The sequence below is a fragment of the Chlorocebus sabaeus genome, chromosome 7 (genome assembly GCF_047675955.1).
Source record: "Chlorocebus sabaeus isolate Y175 chromosome 7, mChlSab1.0.hap1, whole genome shotgun sequence".
Taxonomy (NCBI): Eukaryota; Metazoa; Chordata; class Mammalia; order Primates; family Cercopithecidae; genus Chlorocebus; species Chlorocebus sabaeus.
In genome coordinates, this window is record NC_132910.1 from 20,723,574 (window position 1) to 20,737,450 (window position 13,877).

Sequence of the window (13,877 nt, forward strand, 5' to 3'; positions counted from 1 at the left end):
TCATTTACCATGTATGTAATTTGCAACTATACCCTCCAAAGTCTGGTTTCTCTTCAGACTTTAGTGATGGTGTTCTTGGATGTACAAAAAATTTAATTTCAGTGAAGTCCAATTTATCAATTTTAATTTGATTGCTTCTGCTTTTGGTGTCATATCTAAAAACCTTGCAAAATTCAGGGTTAGAAAGTTATACCCATATTCTTCCTGCTAAGAGTTTTATAGTTCTTGCTTTTACATTTGGATTTTTTTTTAATCATCTATTTTGAGTCCATTTTTATATATGGCTTGAGGTAAGGGGTTCAATTTTATTCTTTTGAATATTGATAAATCTGTTTGCCCACTGGTATTTGTTAGACTATTTTTTTCTTCGTTGTATAGTTTTGCATTCTTGTCAAATATCAGTTGACTCTATATTTGGCTATATTTCCAGATTTTACAAACTATTAAAAGTGAGCGTATGCCTAGCTATATGCCTGTAGATAATGCATGCTAGGTTTAATACCTAGGTGATGGGCTGATAGGTGCAGCAAACCACCATGGCACACGTTTACTATGTAACAAACCTGCACATGCATCCTGGAACTTAAAATAATGTAAAATTGAAAAAAGAAAGAATGAAAGAAAGAATTTCAAAAATTTTACTAAGCCAGTGAATGTAATTTATCTTCTCAATTTCAAATATTGAAATTAACACTTTAGTTAGAAATGTCATTAAATTTATAAAGGATAAATAAAGCAAAATCTTTAATATATTTATTAAATTAATGCAAAACTGAATCAAGTAAAAGCATTTGCCTCCAACTAGTGCTTTCCATTGGTAAAAATTTATTATACCATATCCTTGGTCAAGCTCTTAGTCTTTTATATACACAGCATAACAATTAATTGATACATTTAAATTTGTGGAAGATAAAGACAAAAATAATGCAATGACCTCAAATTCCAAGTAAGCATTTTTTATTTTTTGGCATAAAATTAAACTTTTGATTACAAATGGTGATTATATATTATGAACATTAGTGATTTTTAAACATAATTAATTGATATTTAATGTAATTATTTGAACACAACTAAAAATTTTATAAAATTACTTATTATTTTCTAGATTTTTCTTTATTATATCCTCTATATATGATCTGTTCACCTTCAATATATAACATAGAACTTTCTCCTTGAAATCAAAGAGTCAATTGATTCATTTATTAAAGACAGTACCCAAATCTTCCATTACAGCTTATATAAGAATATATGTTGAAGAAAGGCAGGCAAGTTACACTGTGATTTTCTGGATATGTTCAATAAAAATTTTGTAGACATTAAATAGGGATGCACATCACACTTAAAATTCATTCTCTAACTCCTGCAAAATTGAGCACACAGAATAGTTTATTTTTATTAAAACAAGGAAATCATTACCTTTCTCATAACACACTACTGTCCTATGGTGGCTCCCTGAATTATTTGGTATATGAAAACTTGTGAATTTGACTCTTCCTTACACCTATCAAATTCTGTCTACACTGTATGCATTACCAGGATTCAGCATAATGTTAATCATTAATTAAGGTGAACTATAAAATAATTTGATACTATGAATAGAACATATTTAAAATTATGTAGTATCCTTGTGTCAGAAGAGTGAAAGGAAGAGGGTATAGTCAGCAGGGAGAGACAAAGGAGAAATAGAAGACTACAACTCACAAGTTAATGATAATCATGCCAAAATCTAGTGTTTATCAGTAGGCTTATTGCAGGTAGAGAAATAGAAAATTTGGAAACAGGATGGGAGATATGTTTTTGTTAAACTCCTTTTGGCTGGAATTAATAGGACTATAACATTCAGGATTTTGCCAAACTTATATATATATATAAATTTTATATATATATAAAATTTCCTCTTTCTCTTGACCTATTCTCTTTTTTTCTTCTTTCCTATCTTACCAAATTTTTGACAGGAAAACAAACAACATTGTATGACCAAAAATATAGCCATTGTCACACAGACCAGCAAGAACCCGATTACATCCAAAGAGTGGTACTGGAACCAGGTGAGGTTGTGGGCAGCTGGGCGCAGGTGCTTGGCTCCTTTGTGGCGCATGACAAACTCGATCCAGAAGACTGCTCGATCCAGGGGCTTTACAAGTTGGTCATGGTGAATTCTTGATAACCTCATAGCATTCTCTTTATAACTAGAAGACAAATAAATAGGCAGAAATTAGATAACTTTTGTTTTCATTTTCATTGAAGATAAACATGTGATACATATTTGCTATACAAGTTAAACACCATAATTATGTTGAGCAAGAATATAATTTTTGCATGAACTTTGCTAGTGCATAGGATTTTAAGAGTTATGAAAGGGAAGATGTGGATGAAATATATTCTTAACACAAGTATGATCAAATGTAGACATAAAAAAGTAGAGTAAGCCAGTTGTAAACACTAGTTCATATGACAGACAAAGGACATTGGCAGTCAGCATTAGTGAGTCATTTGACAGTTCTAAGATGTTGACACTGTGATAATTACTCTGTGGCACACATTTGTATGTTTGTGATGAAAAGGACAGTGTCTGTATCTGTAACATGAAGACTGAACAAAACTACCCTGGTGATTTAAGAAGTGGCATATTCAAGTACCTGAACTTTGATGTTTCAATTGAAACATCTCCCTAGAATTAGAGCTCTTAATCAACTTGCCATCACAATAGCAATAGTCACAGAGATAACAGTTCTAATAGCTTCTCAAACAATATTGGATGGATATCTACATATTTAAAAAGCAAATTATGTCTTCACTTGCAGTTTCCCCAGTTGTTAAACCAAAGTTAGTAGATTTCATTTTGGTTTGTGTCTGGAATAAAAGTTCCAGCCTGGAGTCTTGAAGATGAGAGAAGGTAAAGGGTCTGTGTAGAGATGTCCTGGTATTGGCAGGACATTGTTAGGACTGGGGAATGGGGAATATGGTGATCATTTACAAGAGAACGTGTACACTAGATTAAGCAGCAGAAGTAGTTTACATGTGTTGAGTGTGTGTGTGTGTGTGTGTGTCTATCTAGTGAAAAAGAATATTCATACTTGCAACTGCATTGAACCTTAGGTAGGGTCAAGACAGTAATTTCACATGGATCATCCTAATATACTTTAGACAATAAATAAATTTCTACATGTGAATCAAAAAATAATAATAAGAAGAAAACATGTTTTCCTATAAATGATGTGAGACAAAGACCATACTCAAAAATTCATTATTTCATGTTTTATTATACACTAATGTTTTATGACTGATATGTTAAAATATTCTGAATAATTAGCTTATGATGGTCTATCTATTCAAATGTAATTGTTAATGTTTATTAATTGCTTTAATGAATAACAGAATGGAGTATAAACACATCCATATGTATACTCTAAACTGTACCCTGTGTTCCCAGAGGTAGTATTTGGTTTAGGGTTAAAGTGACGGTATTTTAAATTAAATAATTTTCAGGCATTTATTTAGAAATTTCTCACAGTATTTATAGTTCTTGTTTATTGCATCAATATTTTTGTCAATGAAATGAGTCAAAATCTAAAATATTTGAAGATATTTACTTATAGCATAATATGAGTGTTCATGGCCCATGACACAGCCCTCAGGAGGTCCTTAGCATATGTGCCCAAGGTTTTGGGGATGCAACTTGGTTTTTACATTTTAGGAAGGCATAAACATTAGTCAAATACATTTAAGAAATACATCGGTTTGGTTTAGAAAAGTGGGACAACTTGAAGTGGAGGTGCATCCAGGCTACAGGTATATTTAAACATTTTCTGGTTGACAATTGGTTGAGTTTGTCTAAAGACCTGCGATCAAAGGGAAGGAATGCCTTGGTTAAGATAAAGGATTGCAAAGACCCAAGTCCTTATTTGCAGAGGGAGCCTTCAGGTAGTAGGCTTCAGAGAGAATAGGTTGTGGAATGTTTCTTATCAGACTTAAAGTCTGTGTTGATGCTAATGCCAGAGAGGTATACTGAGGCATGTTTACCCTCACTTCCCATCATGGCCTAAAACAGACTCTAAGATTAAATTTAAAGGAGGCCTGGCTGAGGAGGAAGTCCATTCAGACGGTTGGGTGGGAGGCTTAGAATTTTATTTTTGGTTTACAGTTTTCAAGTCAATAATAATATTTAATGATCATTTTAAGCATTAGAGTTAAAGAGAATCACAGACCGTACCTATGCTGATAATTAATAAAATGAACGAAATCGTCAGCCACTAACAATTTTGTAATAGTCTAATTGACTAGACACTGAAGTCAAAAAAAGTTCATACTGAGTCTTGCAGAAGCTCCTAACCCACCATTTAGCCCCTGAATTATGATTTCTAAAATTATGACTTATACAACATGTATGTATTAATAAAAGTCAATTAATTTGAATGTGGATGGGAAACAAAAGTGGACAACCAGGGCTGAGTCTTGGTATGAATCTCAACCAAGTATTAAGTGTCTTTCTTTTCTGAAATGAGTACACTTGCCCCCATGTCTAAAATGCCCGGCAAAGGACACTGAATAGATGTTTTTAGCAGGTTAGTTCCATTAAGGAAAAGCACTAAATTCCATCCGAGTTTACCTTCTCCTCTACTTCCTGAATCTCAGCCTTCAGGAAAACTGAATGAAATGTTACATCTATTCTTCAAGCTTTGACTCTGCATGAAAACAATTAAGTCCAATACAACATAGAATAAGTTTAAGGCACCTACCCAAATTCAGAGCAAACACCAAGACCAAGAAAAAATAACAGCCTGATAACCACTTACATATATTGAAAAATAAATGAGAAACTAAAAATGCATTTAGGCATGGCATATAGTCCAAAGAAGAGGAGATTCAAAATATAATAACAGCGAGAGAGTAATGAATACACTATCAAAATTGATTTATAAAGCAAGAGGAAGTGATAAGGAGATAGGTGAGCTGATGAAATAAGTTGTTAAAAATGGCAGTTTAAAGAATTAATAAAGAAATTAGAAATAGCAAGCAGTGCTCATGGTAAAAATAATAAATTTACTAATTTGTGAATTATTTGAGACAATCTCAATGAATTAAGAATAGTAAAAATTGATTAGATTAGGAAATAATAGAGGAAAACATACCAAAATATTTTACCATAGGGAAGACTAAACTGGTGCACCAGAAGTAAAGATAAAAAATGGAAATAAAAGGTATTCTAAGAAATAATACACAAATTAATTAATTTCTGAAAAGAAAAACTGGATTTTTTTACGCTAGATTAACAGTGCTGTAAGGACACAGTATAACTGAAGAAAAATATATAAAATAATTTGTAAGAATACACCATAATTGAGTTTCTGAGTTTTAAAAAGTAACAATTTCTTTTTCCAAATTGAAAAGAAAGCAAAATGATAAAACGGTCAGGCAGGACTCAGAAATCCTATAGCACAATTTAAACTGGAAGGCCATGAGTGATATTTCCACAGGTCTGAAGGAAAGAAAGCAAGAGCTAAATAGATTATATTCAGAGAGAAGTCATTCTCATAACAAAGCAGTGAGAGAATATTGCTAAACATTATCTCGGAGAATTCAATATCCAAGTGTTTATTGGAATAAAATTCCATGTGAGATAATCAGTCAATAAATAAATCGTAAATATTTTAGAATAAGTAATCTGTAATTCAGTGGTGAACACTGAGTCACTTAAAATATAGGAAAAAGACTAAATAAATGTGAGGAAAAATGACAAATATTGGTAAAGTAAAATTACAGTATAAGTAATACAAATTTGGAATGAAATAGAGATAAATTTCAAAGCAGGAGTTGAACTATACGTGGCTAAAATTAAAACATATCATCAAAAATAAAGACTCAAAATTACATATACATATATCATACTATTTCCTAGCTTTGGTGAAATCTTTCAGAGAAAAAAAATAAGACACGTGTGTGTGTGTCTATATATATATAGGCACACACACACACACACACACAATCTACTAAGCTATATGGGCATACATATTATATACTAAGCTATGTGTCTATATGTAGCTCAATATATTTTATAGATTCATTTCAATCTAAAAGCTAAATCAGATAAAATTATACTTAAATTTTGTTTAAAATATCACAGATAGTACCAATCAATATTTAAACAATTATTCACTACCCTATATATTTTCTCTCTGTGTGTATACATACACTAATGAAAGGCATAGAATGGTAAATACTCAGTGTTAATAGTTATTTCTGAATGATTATTAGTGGGCATATTATCATTTCAATTTTGTATTTACTGATTAGTTTATAAAATGTACATATTTACTAATTAGTTTATAAAATTAAGCAGACTACCCAGAAAAAAATGAGAATGTATATAATCATAGCATTCTTTATTTTGAAAAATATTGAAAGAATATTTGAAGTCTTAGGATTTTCTTTTTTTTCCGATTTCAGGAAATCACTTCAGCAGTTTGGCAAATAAATTAGTTTTTATATTGCACAGGTTATGGTTGTTATTGGAAAATAATTACAAAAGTATTAAAGAATGTACATTTTCTGGTATTATAAAAAATGTAATTAATGTTAAACAAGTCTTTAGGAGGCTTAGTACTTACGAAGGTTCATTAATGACTGTTCTCAAAGCGCTAAGCAAATCCACACTTGTCATTGTGTTCAGGTTCACTTCCACAGCTGCTCCTTTGGCCTTCATGTGAGCAATGTTATCAGGCTGATCAGCAAACATGGGAACTCCCACCATAGGGACTCCGTGGTAAATAGCTTCATAGATCCCATTAGTTCCTCCATGAGTGATAAAAGCTTTGGTTTTGGGATGACCTGATTTGAGGATGGAGTGAGAAGTAGGTGTGTAATAATAACACATTAGCAGAATTTGAGAGACAGAAGCGGTCCAAAAGCTATAACATAACTCTCTAAAGAAGGATACATTTCCTACAAAAGCAGATGACAGAGGGCATTGCCCTCTCAGAAAACTGTGATCCCAGGAAAAGCAATAATTAACAGCATTTGCATTTTCTGGGAATGTATTACTGAGGAGATGGTATCTGAACGGAAAATGAAACTTGAAGTGTAATTAATCTTAACTGAAAATGCTCTTTTGTGAAACAGAAAGTATGAATCTATAAAATTAACTGCCAATTATGTAATTACATCTGCTTTAAAATTGGGTGTTAAAATTTTAAATTATTAAAAATTTATGGAATTTATTTGCTATTAAACAGTTACGTTACTTGTCTATTGTCCCACTGTACAGCTTTTCTTTCCCAACAGTCTTACCAAGAAGATCATTCTGGGGTATCCAATCATAGAGCTGAGTATTGTTCCCTAATGTGGCTGGTTTCTTTCCTACGTATCTCCATAAAACCTGTGGAAAATTGTGCTTTAATTTTGCAAGAAAAACACAATGGGGACATTTTAAGTTGGTAGAATTATTTAGAAATCATTTAGCCAGCTACATGGAAGATGGCAATTATGTAAGCACGAGTTTACAAACGTTGAGGTATATAGTAGGACTGTTTATATCTACCTTTTTGTAAAGTCTTGTACTAATAATCTATTAAGTATAGTATTATTGTTTTGATATTTATCATTTAAAAGCTTTTGGAAGTTATATTTTAAGTGAAGAAATAGAACGTAAACAGGACCAGTTTAATCAATCACAACATGGAGGAGAAAAATCATGAAGTGTGTTATGTGCTTTAACCAATACATAAATATAAAGAGTCCTAGGATGTTTCATGAATAGAAATATAAAAAGAATAGTAATGAAAAATTGTAGAGATAAAAATTAAAGTTAATTGAATAACATAAATCAGAAGATGCATGTTGTTGGACTATAATATTTGAATTTTAATTGTTTTTGGCTAGAGATTATTCAACTCAGAAAGACTAATTGAATCCAGACTTCTACTTCTAAACCAATTACATTTTGATAAGAGTTGTAATAAAACCTAGACATTTGAATTACATTTTTAGCATAATTTCTCCCTGCTTTGTGTATACACACTCTCTTTTCCTGGGCCATGGAGCTAACAAACTTCAGAAGTTTTGAAAGTAGTCAGTGGAGAACAAAAAAATTTCAAATAGTAAAAGTTCAGTGGGAGCTAAAAGATTTATTTCTATTCCATTAAAAATAAATGACTTCAAAAAAGCATGTGTTCCCAAAATAATGCCAAGACTCACTAGAGAAATGATTCAATGTGCTAATGTACATAATTTTAATATATTACACAATTTTACTTACAACTGTTACTAATGGTACTCAGTGTATAATGAGTTTCAATTTTCATATGGAAAGAACATTACTAGAAGCACTGTATCTCCCCTTAGTAAAAAGCTGTGTACCAGGATCCCAGGCTGTACTGACCTTCTGTGGAATCTGGGCAAGGGCTGAGGCAATAAGATTGGCCTTTTCTTCTGTAAGGTTTTTGACCATTGATCCCAGAGAAAACACCACAACACCATCTTTACCTGAGCTCTGGATAAATTCTTCCATTTCCTGCATACATAATATATTTTCTATTACAAAGGTGTAGTATCATAAGAAAAAATAAGTTTACTTACACATTTAAGTAGGTTAAATTAAGATATATGTCAGAGAAATTATTAACCTGGTCTGTCTTTTGACATGTAGAAAGATCTAGTTTCTAGTTTTTTTGTTTTGTTTTGTTTTGTTTTGTTTTGTTTTGTTTTGTTTTGTTTTGACAGAGTCTCGCTCTGTCACCCAGGCTGGAGAGCAGTGGCGTGATCTCCACTCACTGCAAACTTACCTCCCCAGTTCAAGTGATTTTCACACCTCAGCCTCCTGAGTAACTGGAATTATAGTCACATGCCACCGTGCCTGGCTAAGTTTTGTATTTTTAGTACAGATAGGGTTTCACCATGTTGGCCAGGCTAGTCTCGGGCTCCTGACCTCTAGTGATCCACCTGCCTCGGCCTCCCAAAGTGCTGGAATTATAGGCATGAGCCACTGTACCCAGTCAGATCTAGTCTCCTTAAGAGGAAACGTGTCTCTGAAATGTGTAACTTAAATATAAAATCAGTGATTACAAGTCCAAGCATGGAACCAAAACCATGACAGAAATGAACACTAAATAAGAGACAACCTTTCTTATGGTAACTGAAATTGCTACCCCCAAGGCTTAATTTAACCAACCAACAGGGTTGTTTGCAAACTCATAAAAACAGTTTTTGGAAGGAAGCCCAATAAAGGGTACTGAGTTAGGCTTTTAAAATTATTAGCATGCCAGTTATATCTAATAAATTATTAATAAATTTACTGGTTTCTGTTAAGCATTCAAGATCATTTTGTCAAGTTTATGCCTTCCTTGTTTAATAGGTCTAAGAAAAAATTTGTGTAAAATGTCATCTAATAGTAACATATTTTAGAACGAGACAACAAAGTGCAACTCCAACTATAATCACAATGATGCTTATGAGACAGTGTATCTCTTCTTCCTGATGTATAAGCTGCCATGAGTGTGATGTTAGTTATGTGCCCTTAATTTGAGCCTTAAAGCAAAAGTAAAATATAAATTTCTCTGCCAATAAAATTCCCCAAGTCGTTACTTATAGTTTTGCAAATTTGATACTGCAAAATCTGAGATTAAGGCCTTTCACATCATAATCTATCTGAATGCTACTTTCTAGAGATGTATTCTGCATACCTTGTGCAAATATTTGTCATGATCACACTGGAATCACTGATGGATCAGTTTCTGACTAGCCAAATTATTAGGGGAGGGCAATATCTTAAGTGAAAATAGACTGCAATTTTTGGCTTAATGTCAGGAGAATATTTCTGAAGTCCCAGGAATTGGTGTTTTGCCATATTGATTTAGTTTCCAAACAGGTATTCATTAATTAAAATAATACACACACACATACACACACGCACACACGCAACATACATATACACACACATTCAAACCTGCCATACTGATATGGATTTTTCACTTGACAGTCTCTTGTTACTTTTGTATTCTGTGTATCCAGTGATTGGCGTAATTATCATCAATATAATCAATGATTGGTATTGATATTTCCCAAAGCCTATATCAATATTTAAATTGATTGAATACGTAATGGCATAATGTCTGCTGTTGTAAAACATGACTGATTTGTCTTTGTGAAATTGTGAGAGCATATGTATTTGTGTGTGTTTGTGTAAAAAGTGGGTTTGGGAGGAAAAACATAATAGTGTGGCATGGGTTATTATCCAGTGACCTACGGATATGTCATGTATATTTCTGTGTCTTTATTTAGATATTGGTACATTATCTCCTAGAGTAAACATTCACTAGAGCTTGCCTGCAGTCATAACTTGACTGGCAAGAAATTCCTTAAATAAAATTTTTAGAATCCTGAAATAAAATTTTAAACTTAAATATGTCTTTTACCATAAACAGAAATTTAGTACTCTTATGGGAACCAGGAACTTTCTAAAAAGATTGCTTTTGTTTGTGTATGAACCAAATAAATAACAGCCTGTTTCCTCACTCCCTATTGATAGTTAAATACATTGTTCCTACCATGTGTACCTGTAGTCTATTTTGCTTCTTTTTCTGTATAACTTTTTCTGTATAACGTTTCTTATATTCCACATTTCTTCTCTGAAAACTTCATATTGTAGTATAGAATTTATTTTTCATGCCATAAAACCTGACACTATATTTATAAAGAACCAATACAATATTTGAGTCTCTCAGTTTTATAATAGTTACTTTATGCCAATCAATCTGAATCTATTTCTAAATGCTTTCTGCTTGGATTTACACTTTGTACTACTTAAATGATTTCTAGAAATTACCGAAAATCCTTTTGGTTCCTTAAAGTAAATAGATCAAAAACTAACTCACCATTGTTAATGCAAAAGAGTTTTTTGGGGTTTTTTTTAACCAATTGTTTCCTGACAGTAGAAGTCATAACTATCTAATAAATTCTCAAGATTGAAACCTAAGAGCCCTGCCTCATTTCATTGTCTTTCTTCAATAATGACTTCTTACTCACCAAGTTATATGGAAATCACCCAAGAGTTTTCATGAAGACATCTTTATCTCTTAAGAAATTTGGCACATATACACCATGGAATACTATGCAGCCATAAAAAAGAATGAGTTCATGTCCTTGTGGGGACGTGGATGAAGTTGGAAACCATCATTTTCAGCAAACTATCGCAAGAACAGAAAACCAAACACCGCATGTTCTCACTCATAGGTGGGAATTGAACAATGAGAACACTTGGACACAGGAAGGGAACATCACACACTGGGGCCTGTCGTGGGGTGGAGGGAAGGGGGAGGGATAGCATTACGAGGTATACCTAATGTAAATGACGAGTTAATGGGTGCAGCACACCAACATGGCACATGTGTACATATGTAACAAACTTGCATATTGTGTACATGTACCTAAGAACATAAAGTATAATAAAAAAGTGAAAAAAAAAAGAAATTTGGTAAATATTCCTGTTCATAATGCTATGTGTCTTGTTAAGAAGACTAGGGCAGTCTCCTTAGTAATTTCTATGATCTGGTTTGCTATCTCCCCAGGTCCAGCATCAAGGTATAGACACACTGATATTTGTAACACACAACTTGAATCATTTTATTCTTCAGTTTAAATTATCAATGTAAAGTCCAAAACACCTAATATTACTTATAGGAGACCTCTATCATGAGGAAAATAGATGTGGAGTAGCGAACTGAAATGTCCAGCAAAATTTATTTGTTATTGAGGCTATAAACTTTAAAAGAAAATTAGGTATTTTATTATGAGGAGCATAAAGTCCTCCACTGTTGTAGACCTACCTTAGGTAAAGGTTTGGCAGGTTTGCAGTGTAATCCTCCAACAAACTCAAAATTAGGTAAGTATGGACGAGGAAATTCAAAATCCCAATAAGTTCGGATTAACCAAATTTCAGCTTTCCCCATAGTCTCACACAAGGTAGTGGGTCTTCCTGGAGAAAGAAGTTGGATGGACAAAATTAGCTTGTATGCTTGCTGAGGGGAAAAAAACTATCAGTAATTTCCTGAAAGCTATTAAGAAAAAATTCAGTTAGGTCTTCTAGAATACATATAATGTTTATATATTAAGGAGAAGGAAAAATTAAAGGGGATGGAAGAAAGGAAGGAGGGAGGAAGAAAAGAAGAACGAAAGGGAGGAAGGAAGGAAGAAAGGAAGGAGAGAGAAAAGAAGGAAGGAAGGATGGAAGGAAGGAAGGAAGGAAGGAAGCAAAAAAGAAAGGAGGAAGGAAGGAAAGAAGGAAGGAAGGGGAAAAGAAGGGAGGAAGGAAGGAAGGCAGGCAGGCAGGCAAGCAAGGAGGGAGAGAGAAACGAAAGCAAGAAAAAGGGAGAAAAAAGGAAGAGGTAGAACTAAAGAGACAGAGGAAGAGAGAGAGAGGGAGAAATGGAGACAGGGAAGAAGAGAGGGAGTAGAGTGGGGCCTGAGAAAGTAAGGAAGGAGGGAGGATTTTTAGTTAGTGAAAAAGAAGTAATGTGTAAGTGTCATTTCACAATAATAAATCAACTAAAATTAAACTATAACTACAAATACTGATAAATTTAACATTCATATTCTCTCTTCAATTAAATGCCAGATAACGTTTTTCCCCAGGACAGCATACTGGAGACACTGTTAGCATGCCTCTCCCACTTGAAAAGACAATATAATGAGTAGAGTTTCACACCGTGAATTTTTTACAAAAAGCAACACAGAAACTTAACAAAAAAAACAAAAGTAACCATAAACCCTTTGAAAAAAGTGGTGGGCAGCAGCCTATCCTGTGACTCACGTGAAAAATTATGAGTCCCAAGAGTGTGAGTGGGGAGAAACTGCCTATGGGATATATACTCCCACTGGGAAACGTGGCCATCCAGAACACGGGGAAATGCCTTAACTATACCCAGTACTGGAGCTGCTTCAGTGAGCAGTGGGAAATAGATAAGAAAGAGCGGCATCTGGACATGGCTTGTGTGCACCCCCAGACTCCGGCAGGAACAGAGAAAAGTCACTCCTAATCCTACATCACAAGGGACCTTGTGGAAGTCTGCCAACTAACTCAGGTTGTGGTCACAGGTTGAGAGAAACTCCCAAGTGAGAATCACAATACAGTCTTGAGTGAGGACAAACTCCCTTTGGTCAGAATTGAGGATTGAGTAGGAAGTGTGCTATGGCCACAGCCACAGGGGATGGACACCCCTGCTTCAGAGGAGCATGGCCTGAAAGCAACAGTTTATATCTCAGTGGCTGTGTTAGGCCATTCTCTTATTCCTATAAAGAAATACTTGAAACTGAGTAATTTATTTTTTAAAAAAAGAGGTTTAATTGGCTTATGGTCCCATAGGCTGTATAGGAAGCATAGTGGTTTCTGCTTCTGGAGAGGCCTCAGGAAGCTTCTAATCATGGGAGAAGGCAATGGAGCAGCAGGTTGTTTTGCATGATGGGAGCAGGAGCAAGAGAGAGAGTGAGGGCAAAGGTGATATACACTTAAAAAAAAAAAAAAAAAAAACAGACCTCATGATAACTCACTCACTATCACAAGAACAGTACTAAGGGAGGATGGTGCTAAACCATTCATGAATACTCTACCCCCATGATCCAATCCTCTCCAACCAGGCCCCACTTCCAACATTAGGGATTACAATTTGACATAAGATTTGGGCAGAGACATAGATCCAAACCATATCAGTGGGGAAGGCTTATGACCTGGGGCATTTTTGAGTTTTGAGAGTAGTGTGCCTAGAATCCAGTTACCTCATGCTAGTGGAACACTGCAAATGTGAGACCTGCCTTGCCAAGTGTGTAAGAGCCAGGTGAGGTTTACTTCTTGCTGCTACACATACTCCCCATGTGGATTCTTCTGTGCA

At 33.9% G+C, this 13,877-nt stretch overlaps 1 protein-coding gene across 3 annotated transcripts in view; it reads right to left on the reverse strand.

The window, feature by feature from the left end:
* Positions 1-731: 731 nt before the first annotated feature.
* LOC103235724 (UDP-glucuronosyltransferase 2A2) overlaps positions 732-13,877 on the reverse strand; it is a 61,977-nt gene continuing 48,831 nt past the window's right edge. For all 3 annotated transcript variants that reach the window (XM_007998756.3, XM_073017809.1, XM_007998760.3), the window contains 5 exons: positions 11,820-11,968; positions 8,378-8,509; positions 7,288-7,375; positions 6,609-6,828; positions 732-2,189 (listed from right to left, as the gene is read on the reverse strand). In XM_007998756.3, coding sequence (XP_007996947.1) covers positions 1,910-2,189; positions 6,609-6,828; positions 7,288-7,375; positions 8,378-8,509; positions 11,820-11,968 — 869 coding nt within the window. In that variant the 3' untranslated portion in view covers positions 732-1,909. The remainder of the gene's footprint in view (positions 2,190-6,608; positions 6,829-7,287; positions 7,376-8,377; positions 8,510-11,819; positions 11,969-13,877) is intronic.